General features: G+C 40.3%; 1 protein-coding gene across 2 annotated transcripts in view; it reads left to right on the forward strand.

Moving 5' to 3' along the window:
• The window catches only part of b3gnt2b (UDP-GlcNAc:betaGal beta-1,3-N-acetylglucosaminyltransferase 2b), a 37883-nt gene extending 17410 nt beyond the window's left edge, over window positions 1–20473 (forward strand). For both annotated transcript variants that reach the window (XM_056264309.1, XM_056264308.1), the window contains exons 2-3: window positions 15690–15820; window positions 18933–20473. In XM_056264309.1, coding sequence (XP_056120284.1) covers window positions 18951–20144 — 1194 coding nt within the window. In that variant the 5' untranslated portion in view covers window positions 15690–15820; window positions 18933–18950 and the 3' untranslated portion in view covers window positions 20145–20473. The remainder of the gene's footprint in view (window positions 1–15689; window positions 15821–18932) is intronic.
• Window positions 20474–21555: the final 1082 nt, after the last annotated feature.

The raw sequence follows: 21555 nt of genomic DNA on the forward strand, positions 1-21555 counted from the left end.
AGCATGCAGTCAGTTTCATAAGGACTGTTGGCGGGGGTGGGTGGGACCTTCCTGGCGGCGTTCCTCGGATGTGTTTTTAAGATCCCTCACACTTTCATGTACTTTTGTTTTGGTCACATGCCTTCCATTTAGCTGCCACATGGGAAATACTCCACCCAATTCCTGACGATTAGCTTCAATGATGGAGAATTCATCCTCTTCCAGGAAATCTGCTCTGAAATGACTTCACATATATTAGACTGTTAAAGGAGAGATCATGTTTTTGTTTCATGTTGCCAAGCTGTGTATGTGAAAGATAAGCCCAATTCATTTTTTTCTCATTGCTTCCTTCATACTCTATTTTATTCAAAAGTTTGGGGTCATTTTTTTTTATATTAAAATTATTTTATTTTGCAAGGATGCATCAAATTGATCAAAAGTGACCATAAAGACAAGTAAATACTGTTATTTTGAAGTTTCTATAATCCTGAAAATAAAAATTGAGGTTTCCATAAAACTATTATGCTGAAAATTCAGCTTTGCCATCACAGGAATACATATTATTTACATAATATTATAACAATATTATATAACATAATATTGCTGTATTTACTGTGTTTAATTGAATAAATGTACCCTTGTTAACCAAAAGAGATTCAAAACAAACTTTCAAAAATATTAAATAAATCTTCCAACTCCAAACATCTGAATAGTAGTGTAGGTCTTAATTTTGGGACATTCTTTGTGTTGAGGAAAATTGTCATTTGGACCCCGGTTTTTCATGTCATTAGCTGGGTTACCATCCAAACGTGAAGTGAATCTTTTTAAAGTTCGCAAAAAACAAAAAAATAAATGCGAATTACATGTGTTTCCATCAAGTTGTTGGAGCGGATGACGGTGATTTATAGGTATTTGGTAACCAACTGTAAATAAAAACGCCATCAGCGGAAACATCCGATTAGTCAAGTGGGTTTAATGTTCACTACGTCAGAATTTATTCGGCAAATGCATTTCCATCTCCCATTATTCGCATTAACTCTTTTTCGCACAAGTCAAATACCACCTCAACGGAACGTGTAAACTTTTTGCGAATTTAGGGATTTTTTTCTGAAATTTGCCGTTTCCATCACTAGTTTCTGCGATACTTCAAAATGGGCAGTGTTTATTTTCTGTCCATCTTTGTGTTGTGTTTGATCAATTACTATGGGTGTTTGATCTCTATACACAGATGAGTTTGCAAACCTTCCCTTCTTAATATTGATTTAATCCACCAAAAAAAAAACCCTACATTTACAGTCACCATGCACCTGAACCAAGATAGTCCATCACAGAGTGACCGGTTTGCTTTTTGTTTAGCCCCAAACATTTGTATTCATGTGTGACATTAATCTCCTAAAATGTCAGTGGACTGGAAGTCACACACAGAGATTATCATCAGTGAGTGGGTGAATAATAGACAGTGCTTCTAAACTGTACTGAGCTAAATATAGTTAGCTGTGTTCTCATTTATACACATGTCACATATTGTTCCTGGTTCATGGTTTCTTGTTTATCATTTTCTAGTGGGTCACAGGTCCGATCTTAAAGTGTTACAGGCAGTAGTAAAAAAAACAATTATTTTGTTGTATGTAGCATAGTTTGGATAGCAAAATAACTTGACAAATTAGTCAGATGCCAATATGGACTGGTTTGAGAATATATATTACACACACACACACACACGTACACACGTCAAACCAAACATTTAGACCTCAGATAAAATTTTATATTTTTTACTAGTGGGTGTCGGACACTATAGTTAATTTATGTAAGTGAGGATAGCAAAACTGTGACATGTCATACCCAAAAATTGTTCATACAGTGGACTACCAGTAAAATGTATGAAAATTTGGGAGCAAAAATTATTCAGACACTTTGACCTGACCATGTTTTGCTTAAGTGTTTTTTTTCTTTAACTGCTAATGCAACCTTTGTACACCACAGACTGAACAAAATTAAGCATTACTTGGTAATTTGTTGACCTAAAAATTGGTATTATCTAATTGTGTACTTAAATTTAACAGCTGAAAGCTGACAGCTATTCAACCTAATTCATTTGTGAGACAGTAACAGAAGGATGGCCAAAACCAGTGAAATATCAACTGATTTGATAACGGAGTTCTTGTCATATTTTATTACCATTTTCTAAACTATAGTGAATAAAATGTAATCATTTTAGAAATGTTGAATGTGTCTGAATAAATTTAGGTTTGACTGTTTATATATAATATAAAAAATATGTAATTGGCCACTGAGACATTTACAAACCAAAATTGCCAATTTTCCTATTCAGCCTTATGTCATGTTAAGGCTGCCTACAAATGCCTACAAAATTGGTCTCCACTTATGTCGCCTCCACTTATGTCATGACATGTTAATAATTTTGCATGTTATTGGGCTTATAACTTTTTATTTACTTTTGTACGGTACACGCCTTTGGTGTTGTGTTGGGTGACTTGTTGAACCATATATCGAAGTAGGGTTACTTTTGGGGGGATTTGGGAAATTTATTTTGAACTTGCCAAAGCATCAGTACAGAAACAGCTTCATGTCTTGATTAAAGATTCAGAAATTGAGTAAAGACAGAACTAATATAAAACGCTCTAAGAAATAGCTAATAACGTAACTATAAATGCACACCTGCACTGAAAAAAACAAGTAAAATTTACTTTAAAAGTATGCGTGCAAAAACTTGCCAAATAAAAATTAAGTAATTTTCACATATGGAATTAAGTAGACTCTACTTAACTAAGTTAAGTGAAAGTAACAAAGAAAATAAGTAATTTTAACTTGGCTAGTAAAAGGCTGAGTAATATCTATTTAGTTGACATTTCCTTTGCAATACATTTCATTCAAGGGGCGGCAGTGGCTCAGTGGTTCATGTAGGTTGTCTACAAACCGGAAGGTTGGTGGTTCAATCTCCGGTTGCACCTGACCAAGTGTCGAGGTGTCCATGAGCAAGACACCTAACCCCAGCTGCTCCCGACGAGCTGGATGGCGCCTTGTATGGCTGACACCGGCGTCGGTGTGTGAAGGAGTGAGTGAATGGGTGAATGTGAGGCAAAATGTAAAGCGCTTTGGTGGCCATTGGGTCTGTGAAAGCGCTATATAAATGCAGTCCATTTACCATTCAAACAATATAACATTGAATTAAACCACACTTTTAAAGTATATGCTTTACTTAGAAACATCTAAGTAAATACAATAGATATTGTGTGAGGCACCGTATCTATTTATTAGAGAATACACTTCACGTGAACGCAGAGACCTCAATACTTGGTTGACCATACACAATGACGGTAACATTTGATGGATAGTTTGTGTGTGAATGTGTCATTTTGAGTAGAAAATGAACTCCAAATGTCACAATGGCAATTTATTAATCCTAACAACAAAAGAAATGATAAAACAGTGTAAATACAGCTGGAAAACAGTGAAAAATCACCTTAATTAATTATTCAAGGACCAGTGCATGATGGGAACACCAGTATCAAAAAAGTTGAGTAATTTTTTACTTAATTTTATAACGTTGATATTTGCGCTTTAATTTCTACACGCTTGAATTGAGTACTAGTATAGAATTTACTTAGTTTTTTAAAAATTCTTGCCTAAACTAACTTTTTCATGTAGAAATTACATTGTATTATTCTGTAGTTTTTACTTCACCACAAAATCATACGCCATTTGAATTCTGTGTTCGCTGTGACGCTGGTTGGCAACTGTAATCATCTCCACTCTGCTTTGCATTGTCGAACAATATAACGACAGATTCTTTCTGGTTTTGACTTGTTCAGGACATGTCCTGTGCTGTTATTTCTCATTACATTCACATTCTGATACCTGTCCAAAAATAGATCAGGTGCCGCTACTCATCCTAGGAGACCAGAATGCAAAACAGACAAGCAAACATGCATGCAAAAAACATTTACCAAAAATACATACTGGAATATAACAATACTCTTAATGCCAAATGCATATGCAGCAGCATCGCATAATATCTACTAGGGGTGTGCCAAAAAATCGATTCACAGAAGAATCTAGATTCTCATTTGCAACGATTCAGAATCGATCTGAAATGTCCAAGAATCGATTTAATAAATAAATAAAATCAGCTGGCTGTTCGCCTCCATTTTTGTAACTATAGCCTATACGGGACGTCCGGACGTCATGCACGCAGCCGGTTTTTGAACGTGAGCGGCAAATCAGAGGAAGCAAATATGGATGCTTTTATAGAGCTTCTGATGCTTCTAAATATGATGCTTCTACATTCATTCTGCCGTGGCCGGCCGCCACACCTAAAATAATCCCGCCACGGCTGCAGCTTCTCAGTGAGGTCCGATATTAATGTGATTGTGTTATTGTTAAGCTAAAGGCATAATAAACATTGTAAAGCACCATAAAGTGTTCGCACTATATTCCAAGACTTCTAAAGTCATTCAAGAGCATAATGTGAGGTAAAAATGAATATTTAAGTCGTTAGTTAAAGTTAATGGAAACTCATCTCTCCTCAGTCATTCTCCATTCAGCATTCACACAGCGCGTCGCGTTATAGCGTTTTCTAAATCATAATCCTTTCTCCCGGGTGTCTGTTAGATTACAGCACTGGAGAGCGCTATGAATTGTTCTTCATGCGCACTGTAACTGAAATTTAAAACTGTTAAAAGAAAATGCTCAATAAACTGTTGCATATATATAATACATTAAGCATAGAGACAGATATAATCTCTTCGCTTTGTGCTTTGAACTTTTCAATCCGGAGCGCTGCGCGCTGTGACTTCGCGTTGCTTCAAGTGCATCATTCTGCGCACGGGATGCGCATAATCGCTTTGCCGCTCTTATTCGAGCCTTTCATGTTATAATGTTATAATACTTAGGGGAGGTTTAAACACCTGGGGTAAGGGGGCGTGGCCAATGGGAATATCACTCATTAGCCACGCCCCCTCCCCCTGGCGAAATGGGCCTGCCACCACAGCTGGAAAAAATCCTAGAGGAAACACTGGTCTCCATTTGTCATTCTGTATAGCAAAGCAGATGAGAGTAGATCATGATCAGAAACCCGATTAGAAATCATTATGGATAAAATCGAATCGTTTTAAATCGAAAATCTTTTTGAATCGAAAATCGATTTTTAATCGAATCGTGGCCTCAAGAATCGGAATCGAATTGAATCGTGAGATGGTAAAAGATTCCCACCCCTAATATCTACCCACCCCATGTTGTATAGTCCTATTTGTAATTGCTGTTGACTAGCTGCTATGGTTTCTACTGTGGATTTTGTGCACAGTTGCTTGAGTGTCTTTATTAACCATCAGCTGGTGGTAAACCAACAAGTTAGTCGTATATTGGGGTTGGTTTTACAAATCAGGAAAATTTTTGAAATTCAACAGTAAATGCATTGTCTGTTCACTTTTACAATCCAGCTGGAGTTAAACAGTTTGTAAAGGGCTTGTGAATGGATCTGTCTGTGTTTAGTCTGGTGATGTGAGGCAAGGAAAGATTAAGTTCATTGTTTACACAGTAAACGTAGTGTTAATTATTAATAAGAGACTTCACCTCCTGGGGACGCTTGCAGCTTACAGTTTCTCTCTGACCTTAAGTGGACTAAGTAGGAGCAAATGTACTGAATGCCTGGATTTCAGCTCTTGCACAAGTCATAAGTGCCCTCAAAAGTATTTTTTTTTGCCCTGCAGGGCATCTTTTAACAAGAAATTGTAAATTTACTGAACAGCTTCCCTGACGTTGCCTTTGTTTTTTCAAATTTGCCTTATTGCATAATAGAATTGAGAATGTTGTAGTCAATGTACTGTATGCTTTTTTGCATGGTAAAATAAAACCTGTAGCTGCCCTTTTTTGCCAAATAATTTTTGTCAGATAAATACCTTAACCAAGTTTAGTGTTTTGTTCTTCCCTATATATATATATATATATATATATATATATATATATATATATATATATATATTAAAAAGGGCCCTTTTTTCCCCCCACACATTTTGATGGCTTAAAGGCACAATATGTAGGTTTTTTTCGCCACAAGAGGGCGCAGTTTCCAACAATAACAAAGGCGTAGGTTTATGACGCAGTGATGAGCTGAATGATGGGACTTGCTGTCAAGCTGATGGATCTAATAATGTTTATGGATGTGTGCAAACATTCATGTTTTTTAACATTACAGTGGTATGAAGCAGGTCGCGGTTGCTAAAGAGACGGATATCATACGCGAGTCCCGCGGATATAAATGAATAAGGACATTTAATTCTACTGAACTACTCGCAAGTGCTGGATTACTCACACAGGTCAGTTTATTAGACGAATTAAACTTGTGAGGTAAACGCAGCACTGCTTCACTTGGTCTAACGTTACACTATCACACTAAACGGCATTTAAATGTGTGTTGAAAGTTATAATGTTATACTAACTTGCGTGTTAGTTCGTTTGCTATACGAAACTCGCAGTAAGCTAGATCAACATTAGAATAACATACTGACCATATTCTAACATTTCATCATGTTGAGCTAACGTTATATAACATTCACACATCTGTGTTCCGTTGGAATTTGTAGCATTGAGTCCAGAGGTGGAAGGTTGACCTGGGCGAGCATCCTTTCACTTAAAATTTTTGCCCGGGCGCTCTCTACTATGAGCATCTCATCTCTCCATTATGACGTCTAATATTCAGCCTCCACGACTGGCAACTCGGGAGCACTCTGTCCTTAAGAGTGCTGTCGTTGCTCGGCAAGGTTCGCGTGTACGGCAGGCGCGACCTGGTCGTCATCCTGCAACTGTCGCATATACCTCCATCGCATGCTGGAATGTGCAATCTCTTGGCGTTAGTTCTGATATGGACTGCGTCTCACCTCGTAAATCAGCCCTGATTGATGCAGAACTACTCCGACTTAACATCTCCATCGCTGCCCTGAGTGAAACTTGGCTGACCGGTGTTGGCTCTGTCCAGGAAAAAAACTACACTTTATTCTGGAACGGATACCCAGATGGTGACAGACCAATGCACTGGGTTGGCTTTGCAATCCAAAACAAGCTACTGTCTAGGGGTGTGACGATAACCGCATCACCGCAATATCGCGTTAATGAGATGCCTACCGCGGTGTGAGGACATAACTGCACTTATTTTTCTGCTGAAAGTTCTCTATACTTTTACTTCGTTATGTTGGGCGACGTTCCTCTTGTTACTTTATTTTAATGCAATACATGTTGTTAAATGTGTAGTTTATTCCAAGCGCGCTTTTTATGGGCATGAGCGATGCTTAATTCACAAATGAATCACTCTTTTGAGTCGATTCTGTTTAAAGACTTCAACAAACAAGTTAGGAGATCTTTCTAAATCGGTTCGCGAATCAGTTTGAAATGATCTGCTCAGTTCCTGCACGCACTGAATCGTCTGAAGCGCTTTCAATTCACACTCGACTCGGAGTCGTAACAGGAAAATTTAAGAACATCAAGAGCGTTGGATGAAGTGGCCATGGACCAGTCTAGTGAAAGCAAATCTGCTAATGCATCATATTTTTGCCAGCGATGAAGATCTTTATTAGTTGAACATCTTCGTAGTCTGTGAATGAATGATTCCACAGGACGATACAATCGATTTCATTTTATTCAGGTAATACATTTTACAACCAAACAGATTATTACGCGACGATAGCACTACAACAAAGTATAACATTATCCGTTTTTTGGACATATACATTCACTTAGCTTGTCCACAGTTTATGAAATGAACGCCACCGCGGTAATGTGTGTGTGTATGTGCAGTGGCAAACTCGACTTGAAAAATGCCTTTGCCTGCCTTAGACACTGTCAGTTAACCAGTTTAAACATGCTTGCAGGAATATACATTTGATTACATTTTGGAGAATAGACAGAAGAAGATCCGTCGATGTGCATTTGATCGTTGTTTGTGTTCAGATGTTCAGTAGCGGTCATGAGCACGAGTGAGGCTAGCACACGTGAATAGTTAACTCTTTCTTCTCTGTGTCAATGGTTCCCTTTACATGCCTTTGAATGCAAAACTCTGCAGAGTCACTTTATTTCGACATTGTCTAATAATCCAAATGTAGTTGTAATTTTCCTTGTGGTTTGTTGTGGTTACCGTTTTTCCTGTCACGAAACCTGAAGACCGAAAAATAAAGCAGCAGGACTTGACGCCCAACAGCCGAACACTTGTTCAGAGTCAGACTATTGCTCTTTTATTTTCCACTTTAACAAAGGTTGTTTGTTTAGCCTAATTAATAGTTCATTATTTTTATTTACAATTTAATATAAGGTTAACCGCCAAACCGCGAGATTTGTTGCTTCTTCACCGCGGTAAGAAAAAATCCCAAACCGTCACAGCCCTACTACTGTCCTCAGTGGAAAAACCTGTGCCCATCTCCTCACGTCTCTCCTCACTGCGCCTGCACACAAACTGTGGCCCAGTTACAATCATAGCCACTTACGCCCCTACGCTGACTTCCGAACTAGATGTAAAGGAATCATTCTACAGTCAACTGAGCTCCATTATTCAGAAGACCTCCTCAACCGAACGTTTGATTATCCTTGGTGACTTTAATGCCAGAGTGGGTGCTAACTCTAGTGCATGGCCTGATATTCTGGGAAGCCATGGATATGGCAACATGAATGACAACGGTCAGCGCTTACTGGAACTTTCCAGCACCCACAAACTCTGTGTCCCCTCTTCATTCTTTCAGGGCTCAAGTTCCTCTAAAGTCACCTGGCGTCATCCACGTTCTAAGCGCTGGCACCAACTTGACCATGTACTGGTGAAGCGTGAGCATTTGAAAGAAGTAACACACTGCCGATCACTGCACTCAGCAGATTGTGACTAGGGATCGACCGATATGGATTTTTCAGTGCCGATACCGATACCGATTTTTTCCCCATCAGCCTTAGCCGATGACCGATACGGGCTGCCGATTTTCTTGAGCCGATATTTGGAGCCGATACATTTTGCTCCCTCAATTTACATCATAAAAATGACATGATGTTAACAAATGTTACAGGTCTCAATTTAATAAAAGTAACATTTATTTAACGTAAAAAAATCAATATTTAACAAATAGTAAAAACATGTGAGGTAGAACAAAAAAAAGTTCACTGCTGAAAATAAATACTTAAGCATAAATCAAATAATTACACTATTGCACACAGTAGCAACCAGCATAATAAAGTGCACACTGTACTTCATTTTAAAAGTAACGAACTATTTACTGCCATGGTTTAAATTGTTCTACATAAAATAAAATGAGCATGTCTAGTCTCTAATATCACTGCGATGGCGAGGGAGACACACACCACACGCGTCCAAACCTCAGCCAGGTGGTCGCTGAATAAATCTCCCACAAAAAGCACGGAACAACGTTGGTATTACTTAATCCTATGACCAGTGTTCGTAACAGCTACCGTACGCATACTAGGGCTGTCAAAATTGCTCAAATGGCGTTTTTTTATTCCCTCTAAAAAAACATATTTGAGCATATCGTCGTGCATTTGGTCAATGACGCGCATTACGTCAATAACAGGACAAATTAATACAAAGAGACATAACTACTAGTATTAAGTAGCTTATTTGAGTTTAAACATATTTGACAACGTATTACTACAAAAAAAACGAGTAAATCAACTAATGGCCAAGACCGCAGAGCTCACTCTGGCTCGCCCGGACTCGCAGGCTCTCTCTCTCTCTCTCTCTCTCTCTCACTCACTCACTCACTCACTCACTCACTCACTCACTCACTCACTCACTCACTCACTCACTCACTCACTCACTCACTCACTCACTCACTCACTCACTCACTCACTCACTCACCCACCCACCCACCCACCCTCACGCTCTCCGCGCATACCGGTTTAAATGAACAACAACAAACAAATGTTGAGTGCTGATCAAGAGTTTTGTGCAAGCAATTTAAGGTATATAGCAGGCTTCATTCAGTGATTGAAACAAATACATTCATTGAAGTTTCACAGTACATAGAACCGACACTGAGCGCTCCGAGCGAGCTGTGCTGTGGTAACGTTAGTCTGCTACCGCGGGCGTGTTTTTCCACATTCGAATATTAATTTTCACCTTCAAAATGCAGTTTTTTTTAAACTATTCGAATATATATTCGTATTTAGAATATTCATTGACAGCCCTAATGCATACTGAACGGATAGCCTACAGCTATTTGCAGCTCCCTAAATACAATGGCAAGCAAGCAGTTTTATAGACGAGTCATTCGCGTTTTCCATTTGGACCCACAAACTTGCTTAGCTATATAGTTGCAACCACATAACAGTTATAGAGCAACGTGTTTCCATTTTCAAAGTGTTTGACAATATTTCTGCAGTCAAACAGTTAAAAGATGCTTTGAAAGTTTAAAAGTTACCGTTATCTTGAAGCGCAGGTTGCACTCTGCTAGTGGGGGAGGGACAGTTCAGGGTCTGCACGTGAACTGCAGCGTCTCCAGCAGCACAGAGCTGCCTGTGGACGCCTGTCTATAAATAATGCCGGGAAAAAACTATCGGCGAACGCAGCAGCCGCGTATCGGCCGATTCCGATACACGTAAAAACCGCAAATATCGGCCCGATATATCGGCCAGCCGATATATCGGTCGATCACTAATTGTGACACTGATCATGCCCTTCTACGTTGTAAATTAAGGATGGTCCCAAGCAAGTTTCATTACGCAAGGCCCAAGCCTACTCCTCGTCTGGATATTTCTGCAACCTATGCTCCTGCGTCGCAGCATGCGTTCCAGGAACTACTTGCTTCCAGCTTTGACTCTTCACCTCCTCATGCGGATATCACGGCTGCCTGGCAGCACTTCCACTCTGTTACCACAAAGGCTGCATTTTCCATCTTTAGAAAGTGATCCAGATCACAGCCTGACTAGTTCAAAACCCATGCCAGCCTGCTCCTACCTGCAATTGACTCTAAGCGTTCAGCCAGACTGTCCTATCTGCAGCATAACACTCGCTCAAATAGGGCAGCATTGAAGCAGGCATGCCGCAATGTCCAAAGGGTCACTCGCACAGCCATGCAGGCTTACTGGAGCACACTGTGTGACCGTATTGAGTTAAGTGCGTCCACTGGAAACATCCGAGGTGTCTTTGAAGGTCTGAAAGAATCCTTGGGCACAGTCCCTAAAAAATCCTCTCCACTCCGTTCCCTATCAGGCGAACTTCTGACCGATATGGAATCTCAATTGGCGAGATGGGCAGAGCACTACAGCCTTCTCTATGCTCAGCCTGTCACAGCCAACACACTGGCAATAACTGCTGCTATTCCTGAGCTCTCCCCTATGTCTGATCTGGATGCAGGCATTACCATCGAGGAAGTCAAATCTGCAATTAAGGCACTGAAAAATAACAAGTCTCCTGGAGCTGATGGCCTCCCCCCTGAGGCTTATAAGGCAGGCGGTGATGTTCTTGCCTCTGTCCTACATCATCTGGTTGTGATGTGCTGGAACAGTGGATATCTCCCAGATGTCCTTAGAGATGCCAACATCATCACCATCTATAAAAACAAGGGGGGCCGTGCAGACTGTAACAACTTCAGAGGAATATCTCTGCTCAGTCTTGCTGGCAAGATATTTGCTCGCACTATTCTACCACGTCTACAAATCCTTGCTGACCGTATCCTCCCTGAAAGCCAGTGTGGGTTTCGTGCTGGCCGCTCCATAGCAGACATGGTTTTCTGTGTCCGTCAACTACAGGAAAAGTGTATAGAACAGCATAAACCTCTGTTCTTGGTGTTTGTAGACTTGACCAAGGCCTTTGACTACGTTAGTCGATCTGGACTTTTCCTCATTTTACAAAGACTTGGCTGCCCTCCAAAGTTACTGAAGGTGATCACTGAGTTTCATGAGGGCATGAAGGCAACTGTACAGTCTGAAGGCACTCGCTCTGGCGAGTTCCAGATAAGGTGTGGGGTAAAGCAGGGATGTGTCCTTGCTCCTACCCTCTTCGGAATATTCTTCTCTGCCCTACTACGCCGTGCCTTCCCTGATGACTCGGGTATCCTTCTACATACCCGCAGCTCAGGAAAACTGTTCAATCTGGCCAGACTGCGGGCGAAGACTAAAGTACGCCATGTTCTGGTACGTGAGCTGCTTTATGCTGATGATGCTGCCTTTGTTGTCCACTCAGAGGCAGATCTACAACTACTCTGCTCATCTTTTGCCGCTGCATGTCTAGAGTTTGGTTTGCAGATTAGTCTTAAAAAGACAGTTATTCTTGCCCAACCTGCAACCCTAAACCCTACAGTATACATTAACAATACATGTCTATCTGTGGTAGACAAATTCACCTACCTGGGTTCCACCGTATCAAACAACAATAACCTTGACGCAGAGCTTGACATGGGCATTTGGGAAGGCATCATCAATGTTTGGAAAATTGAGCAAGCGTGTCTGGCACAACAAGAAACTCTCATTGCTCCTCAAAGTCCGTGTGTACCATGCATGTGTATTGAGAACCTTACTATGTGCAAGTGAGACATGGACAACATACAGGAGGCACGAACATCGCCTCAACGCCTTCCATTTTTCGCTGCCTTCGTTCCATACTGGGTGTATGCTGGAAGGATCATGTGCCAAACTCTGTCATACTTGAGAGAACTGGTTCCAGTGACCTGTACACCATCCTTCGTGAACGCCACCTCCGTTGGACTGGGCATATATATCGAATGACATTCGCCTTCCAAAAATCTTGCTTTATGGCGAGCTGGCAAATGCCCCCCGCAAACATGGTCGCCCCCATCTACGTTTTAAAGACATCATTAAGAGGGATCTTCAGGCTTTCTCCATCAACCTGGACAACTGGGAGGCAGAATGACAGAACCCAATGGCGCACAGCAATTAACAACGGCCGCAGGGACTCTCAGGAGGCCTACAAGTCATTTCTGGAAGAGAGACGCTCAAAACGGGAAGCAGTTTGTCATACTCGACATGAACGGCCATAGGATATATATATATTAAAAAAGGGGCCCTTTTTTTCCCCCCACACATTTTGATGGCTTAGAGGCACTATGTAGGTTTTTTTCACCGCAAGAGGGCGCAGTTTCCAACAATAACAAAGGCGTAGTTTTATGACGCAGTGATGAGCTGAATGATAGGACTTGCTGTCAAGCTGATGGATTTAATAATGTTTATGGATGAGTGTAAACATTCATGTTTTTTTACATTACAGTGGTATGAAGCAGGTCGCGGTTGCTAAAGAGACAGATATCACACGCGAGTCCCGCGGATATAAATAAGGACATTTAATTCTACCGAACTACTCGCAAGTGCTGGATTACTCACACATGTCAGTTTATTAGACGAATTAAACTTGTGAGGTAAACGCAGCGCTGCTTCACTTGGTCTAACGTTACACTATCACACTAAATGGCATTTAAATGTGTGTTGAAAGTTATAATGTTATACTAACTTACGTGTTAGTTCGTTTGCTATACGAAACTAGCAGTAAGCTTGATCAACATTAGAATAACATACTGACCATATTCTATTTCTAACATTTCATCATGTTGAGCTAACATTATATAACATTGATTTGTTTTATGTGCATTTGCTCACCTGTCTAATAAAGCTGTCAAGTCGTGACTCGTGAAGCTCTGTCAAGTAGGGCTGGGTATCGTAACAAAATGTTCGGTGCCGATACCGATACCGATACCTTGACTTCGATACCGGTTCCTGAACGATACTTTTTTCGATACCAATTTTATGTAACCAGGTTTAACAATATAACATTACCTAATTTTTTTTTCAGTTTGTTGACTTTTTTACACTCATATTTTGAGTATGTAAAAAAGCACCAATGCTAAAGTTTTCTATGTTTCCTAATCATTTAACAACATGTATTCTTTACTTCAATGAGCTCATTGTTTCTGCTTTAACTTAATGCATTAATTAACGATGAAACTGAATGAAAATTAATTGAAATGCATTACACTGTCACCTCTGATAACAGATCACTCTAAATTGTAATTTAGACATGCATTTTCTGTAAAGCTGCTTTGAAACGATATGTATTGTGAAAAATGCTATACAAATAAATGTGAATTAAATTAAATATAGGCTACTGGGGGGCGGGATATATACCTGCACGTGAAGCTTGCAGCAAAGCACTGGCAAAAGTAGCCTAATGATTATGGATGTGGAAACAATAGCAAGGAGATATTTTAATTGTTTATTAATGAACAAGTGTTTACTAATGGTGTGTTCACACCGAATGCAGTTTAATTAATTGTGCGAGTAGATTACATACATAGTCAATGCAAAGACGCGAATAGACGCATCATTCGCGCCGGGCGTCGCGAATGACGCGAATTGGGCGACGCGTTTGCCGCGAACGTCTTCCGCGCAAGTTGAAAAATTTGAACTCGAGCTAAAGATTCAAGCGTCGAACTAGACGCGATAGACGCGTATTTGACGCTCTATTCGCGTTCGATGTGAACACCATTACTCTCAAGTGTATTTTGTTCGCTTCAGTGCCTAGATTTACCGTGTTGCCGGTCTTGGCAGCAATGATCTTGTCGAAAATATTGCATCGCGTGCATCTGGCATCAAGTCTGGCACATGACATAGGTACACTTTGGATCATTTCCACATATTTTCTATCTATCTGGGTTGGGACGCACGCTTACACACACACACACACACACACTGCAGCCTCACGTGCGACGAGCCGCGTCTCTGGGCAGCCGCGTAAACTAGTGTTTTTCCGCCACAGCCAATTATGCTGCATGCTTATTGTTTCACTGACGTTGACGAGATTAACCACTTAGGTACCGAAATGTGGTACCGAAAAACAAGACATGTTTCGATACTCGGTAGTATCGAGGCAATTCGGTCGGTACCTAAAAAGTACCGAACTCGGTACCCAGCCCTACTGTCAAGTCCAAGTTAGTCGCGGACGTGGAGCTCTCGGCATCTCAAAAACGCCACGCTGATATTGATCCTCATTTTAGTTCTCCTTGTTTGTCCCAAAGTCTGCTTGCCATGGTCTATGTTTGAAAGAAACAAGAACTGCGTGCCGCTAAACGTTACGCACTACGCAGTTGTCCACGTCTGTCGCCATGGTTACGTCATGGCTATGGCAGTATGAACGGAAACCGAGGATAGCGCGGATATTGCGTCATTGACAGGCGACATTTTTTTACGGGACGGCCACTTATTTAAAATGGGAATTTCTCTGAAAAAAAAAATCTTTGGAGACTTTTGGGATATTAGTACACAACTGCAGGAAATATATCACACTGTGCAAGTGATTTTTGGATATTTTATTACAAAATTCTTACATATTGTACCTTTTTAATCAAACTTGTAGGGTCATTAAAACAAATATCCCCTCCAGACATTACTTTTGTCCACTTCTGTATATATATATATATATACATCACAGCAGAAGAGACTGTGAAAACTTGTCTCTTGCTGTACTTTTGTGAAAAGGAACACATACACCTTCAGTCACTCAAAGATGAAACTGATATTTTTCTCTCTACTGATCAATTCAAGCAATGCCAACAAATACTTGCCCAGGTCAGACCACCTGAACTAATCCTTGTGTGTGAACAGACTGTGTTTACTCTTGCTGTTTCAGGCTCTGATGTTCCATGCAACCATTATTACAGCAGCAGCAGCAAAACATGTCTGTTCTTCTTTCTCCTCAGATATGGATTTCCTTGCCACATCCTCCTTGTTTCTGTGATTTGCTCTGCCAGTTTGTCAGGATGGGCTAAAAACAATTGCTAGCAGCTGAGCACCATACACCTGGACCCTCCACCGTCTCACCTGTGCACAGGTAAACATGTACACACTTTGGCCCAAAGTAATTTCTCTTGAGAAACAATAATTTTGGTTGTATCAATTGTACAATCAATTGATTTCATCGTGGTTTTTCACTTGTCCACTGCTGATACTTTGAGAGCAAGGTGACTGATGTTGATATTTATATCATTGAATACAGTTGAATAACCATAAATGACAAGTACTGTATATTGACATTTTAAGTTTTCTTGTATACAATATTTAATCATAATTCATTTAAAATGAGAAACAGGTATTTTAAATGCTTCATGTTTTTATTCAGAAATATGAAACCAAGGAAATTGGCATTGTGCATTTAAGTCGAAACATACAGATAATGTTGTTTTTTCGTTGAAAATAAATGGCTCTCTGTCACTGACAGGGACATATGTAGTCTTTAAATCGTCACTGATCCCAGAGGCCAGCTGGCCCATGAGGCCACTCTAAATTTAGTCCTTTATCCCATACGTGTAAAACTAGACTACCCCTGCACTCGGATACAGTTCTCTTCCATAGGTGATACTGGGCCTTTTACTAGTATCCCTTAGAGAGTTACGGTGTGGGGTGTACAAAGAATAAGAGAAGACTGAAAGGAAAATGGGCTAAGGTAGAGCAGGAAGAGAGAAAGAGAATGGGAATGTAAGCTAAACTGAAGAATGTGAAGTTGAATAAATGAGAGAAGCCATGTGCAACAGAGCAAAGGGGTTGCTGGGAGACAAAAGCAACGAAACAAGAGAGAGAGTGAGGAGATGGTGATAGAGAAGCAACAGGTGGATGGGAAAGGGGCATGTACAGAATAAATGGAGGAAGTATTGATAATTAACCTTTAGGAAGTGTGAATTGTCACTTTAATGACATTTAAAACTCTTAAAGATTTTTTTTATGTCTAAAGACAGTTACTCCAAGGCATCCCAAATAAAGTGTTCTTTTTAAACTAGTGCGTTAACTCTCATATAGCGTTAAACATAAAGAGGTTCACTTAATTTAATTTTAGCTTGAAGGTCTAAAATTTAACACAGCCTAGCTTGAAATAGGGTCATGTCCTTAAAGTAACTGATGTCTTTTTTTCTACTAATAGTTTGTCTTCTCGACTTACAGGGTCTTATGAAGTCATCTACGGTTGACATTTAGACTTATTAGCATGCAGTACTCAAGAATTCAGTTGCAAACATTCTCACACACACATGCAAACAAACTCTGAAGTCATCTAACAGAATTAACTGTGCTTATTTGCGTCACTTTTCTGTGGCATGTGGTTAAGTTGAAACTGTTCTGGTGAAAGAGAGTCTATCCTAGGAAATGAAAACTGTAAGAGGTTGACCCAGATATCATCTTGTGAGGTGCCTTTAGTTAATTGTACATTTAAGAGTGCATGGCAGGGTTTTCTGGATGCAGCGCAACTACGATGTCTGATTCACAAACAAATGACTCTCTTATACTGGTCCGTTAAAAAGATTCACGAAACGGTGTCTAAATTCATTGAGAGTTAGTGGTTTGAATTGGACTCTTACCTGTGGTTGAGTTCACAACAGACTCCCTCACTAATTATTTTTCAGTTCTGTCATGACTCGGAGTGATTGGCATGGTAATGGGTATGACAGTGTTGTATGTTTGGTCTTGGCGGAATAAATCTGCTACGTTGCTTGTGTAGGTTATTGTTGCTGCTGCTGTGGCAGAGCAAGTACGGGACTCGCTTCTGCCAATACATACACAACACGCTGCTGTGAGCAAGTAAGACATGCTGCTGCTGTACAATATAGCGTACATGAATTACCCGTAGCAGATCTATACAGGTGGATCTGGGGAAGGTGGAGGGTTTCTGAAAGCGTGCAGCACGGCTAAGGCAAATGTATTTGAAGGTTGAGCAGCGAGCTCATTGGCTACTGATACGGCAGGAACCAATCAGCTGCACCCTATAGATAACGATGTGGTTATGAACAGGTGAGTAAAAGGACCTATTAGCCTGCACCATCGTGGGTGCTTCTCAATTCTTATTTGTGCATCCTCGTTTCCTTTCCTCGCGTCTCAGCTCCACCCCCTGTAGGATGCGAGGGAAGGCCGCAAGGAAAGAAAAGGAGGACGGAGGAATCGAATGAAAGCTTTTTTTATACATTGGAATACTTGATCACTCGAGCGTCACTTCACAGCGTCATCAGCAGCGCTCAAAGGATCTGCCCTTATGTTGTTGAAGTTTGGTTATTTAAGAAATTAGTAATACATAATAATAATAATAAAGCAAGATACCCTGTTGAAATATGTGAGATGTGTGGTTTATATAAACTGCAAAGGTAAAGTATAAATTCAAATTATTGTGACCGACGTGAAGGGGGAGAATTTATACGTGCTTCACATTTAGTCGATAAAACACTTCCGCAAAGGATACATCCTTGTATCCTTACTCATAACTCCTCATGAAGCCTCCTCACTCCTCGATCCTCGCCTCCTCGCGGTGCAATTAGAGAACTGAGAATGAGATGTGGATGGAGGACAGAGGAGAGAGGAGACGAGGAGGGATATTGAGAAGCACCCCTAGAGTTTCATGCCAGAACTTTGTATTTATGTCTGATTCTAAATGAACCGGTTTACCATTGCTTGGGATTAATGATACATATTCAGAAGGTTGTTTTTTGTAATACATTTTTTTTTCAATTGTAAACAATTCAACAAAACATTCACATATTTCACAATAAATATTATTGGTCATTATATATTTTAAATCTAATGTATTCCTATGATGGCAAAGCGGAATTTTAATGCAGCAATTACTCCAGTCTTCAGTGTCACATGATCCTTCAGAAATCTTTTTTTCTGATTCTTTGATGAATAGAAAGAAATCTTTTGTAACAAACATCTCTACTGTCACTTTTGATCAATTATTATCAGAATGAATGTACCCTTGCTGAATAAAAGCAAAACAAAATGACTGAATCCAAACTTTTGAACGGTAGAATATATGGCACAAATACAGTCAGTATCACTACAATGACAGTATCAAATGGGAAGTAAACCATATTTATTGTTAAGTGTGTTAAGCGTGTTTAAAAAAAAAATTTATTAGGTCTGTAGCCCTGTGAGTAGTACTTAATTTTTTTGTCTCTGCTGTTCAGGTGGTGAGATTTGGCACCATGCAGGGACCTCGGAGGAAGGTGAAGGTCATGTTGATGATGACAATGGTGTTTATCTTCATAGTGGTGGAGGTCTCCCGTAATGCTGGGAAGGGCGACCGCAACAAAAATAAGAATCTGGTTCCCTTGAAGCGTTTTTGGGCAAAAGATCTTCCGAATAACGCCTACTGGAATCGCCAGCAGCAACAGCTGAACTACATCAACAACCCCAACCTAGAAAAACTCAACTTCACGATTGATAAACTTCCAGACTGGCTAAACGACACGGTCAGTCTTGATTCCTGTGACCCAGACTTCAGGGTGACCACCCAAGTCAAGGATTTCAACTCCTTACCGGATCGCTTCAAGGACTTCCTGCTTTATATGCGATGCAGGTCCTATCCCATCGTGGTGGACCAGCCAAACATATGCAAAGACCAACCGTTCCTCCTCCTAGCTATTAAATCTTTAGTCCCGCACTTTGATCGACGTCAAGCTATTCGCGAGTCGTGGGGCAAAGCTGGCCGCCTTGCAAACAGAACGGTCGTTACGGTGTTTCTTCTTGGAAACGCAGCCATGGAAGACTATTTCCCTGATCTCTCAAATATGCTCCACCATGAGAGCTCAATGCATAGAGATATTCTTCAGTGGGACTTTAGGGACACCTTCTTCAACCTCACTATCAAGGAGGTGCTTTTCCTGGAATGGCTGAGCACCCGCTGTCCTGGAGCCAGTTACATCTTCAAGGGGGATGATGATGTTTTTGTTAACACCATCCGCATTATAGACTTCCTAAGCAGTCTTTCTCATGCCAAAGCCAAAGAACTGTTTGTAGGGGATGTGATTACTAATGCTGGTCCACACAGAGACAAAAAGGTCAAGTATTTTATCCCGGAGAGCGTGTTCGTTGGAGCGTACCCTGCGTATGCAGGCGGGGGCGGTTATTTGTTCTCGGGACAGCTGACCCAGAAACTTCATAACGTCTCGAGGTCGGTGCCCCTCTACCCTATTGATGATGTCTACACAGGTATGTGCCTCAGGAAACTGGGTCTCGCGCCTGAGAAGCACAAAGGCTTCAGGACCTTTGATATCGAGGAGAAATATCGCAATAATGCCTGTGCCTATAACAGCCTGATGCTGGTCCATCCCAGAAGTCCTCAATATATGATCAAAATCTGGGCCTGGCTGAATGACCCAGCCTTGAACTGTCACTGAACTGCTGCTCTAGGGTTTGGCTGCTTTAAAGGGACAGTTCACCCTATGATTATAATTCTGTCATCATTTACTCACTTTCATGACGTTCCAAACCTGTAAGACTGACTTTCTTTCTTTGTATGGACCAAAAAACGGATTATTTTTCAGTGAAAGTCAATGGGATCCAAAAAACTTTCAGAATATCTTCTTTTGCGTTCTGCAGAATACAGTTTGGAACAACATGAGGGTGAGTAAATGATGACAGAATTGTCATTTGGTGAATTATCCCTTTAATGTTTTACCGTTGTTCTATTTTGATTTATTATTAACATCTTTTCATGTCAATGGTCTGGAGCTCTTTATATTTCAAATGTGCTATCAATTTCTAAAGTGGCTCTGAATTGCTACCTATACAGTATTTCAATGGCTTGACTTTGTGTCATATTCTGTTAATTATGTTACAAGTATTTATACACTGCCCTCTGGTTGTGAGGTCACAGGTGCTGAGGATTGTGGGAAATGTAGTTCAGCTGGTCTGGACATGAACACAGAATACACCGCTCACCCGAGCACAAATATCTTAGTCATTTTAAGAGTTTTTTTTTTTTTCTTCAATGGGAGAATTGTTGTATCATGTTAAAGTTAACTGACCTGTTCAAAGATCATAAGTTTTAACAAACATTTTTTAAAGTATCTATGTGGCCGTCACAAGAATAATCTCACTGTCCATACTTGCCGCTTTATTTCTCAGCAATGCGAATGAAGATATCGCCTTCCTGTTTTGCACACAAACAGCCTGAAAATTGAAACGTGTGCTTGTGTTTGTTTAGATTTATGAAGAGTTGGCTCATTTTAGAGCACTGGTTGTGGGGGACAACAGTTTCGGATCTCAACTGAATATTGGTTGTCTACCCAAACCTCCACATATGTGTTTTTAGACTTTAATGCACTGCTGTCTCTCTTCCTTCTAGATTGATTCTTATGCAGAAACAGACAATCAATTGCTAGTCTCAATCTTATTTTTGTATATAAAAATAAATTCAAGGCCTGGCCATTTCATCAAAGAAATGTGTAAAAGGTACAAAATCATTCACTCCTCTGCTGGAAAAAGCAGACTAAAAGCTTGTTTCCCTCTTTGATCTGATTCGAAGTCTTCTCAGGATGTGCTCAGAGTTTTGGTCAAAAAATCATGGTTGTAAATTAAGTAAAAAAAACAAGAATATGAAAGGCAATGGGTTTCATCTTACATTTGAAATCAAGGCACCTCACATTTTACCTCCTTGACTAAATGAATGAAACTTTGCAGCCAATTTTCCAGCCCCAGATTAAGCCTGTTGCTGTTGTTCATGCTGTTGTTGTATTTTCCCTCCCATAAAGAGGCCAGGAAATGGTCTCAGCTGGATGACTTAATTATGGTACTGAATTTGATACA

This window comes from Rhinichthys klamathensis, unplaced genomic scaffold (assembly GCF_029890125.1).
Source record: "Rhinichthys klamathensis goyatoka isolate OS25496 unplaced genomic scaffold, OSU_Roscu_1.1 h1tg000220l_1, whole genome shotgun sequence".
Lineage (NCBI taxonomy): Eukaryota > Metazoa > Chordata > Actinopteri > Cypriniformes > Leuciscidae > Rhinichthys > Rhinichthys klamathensis.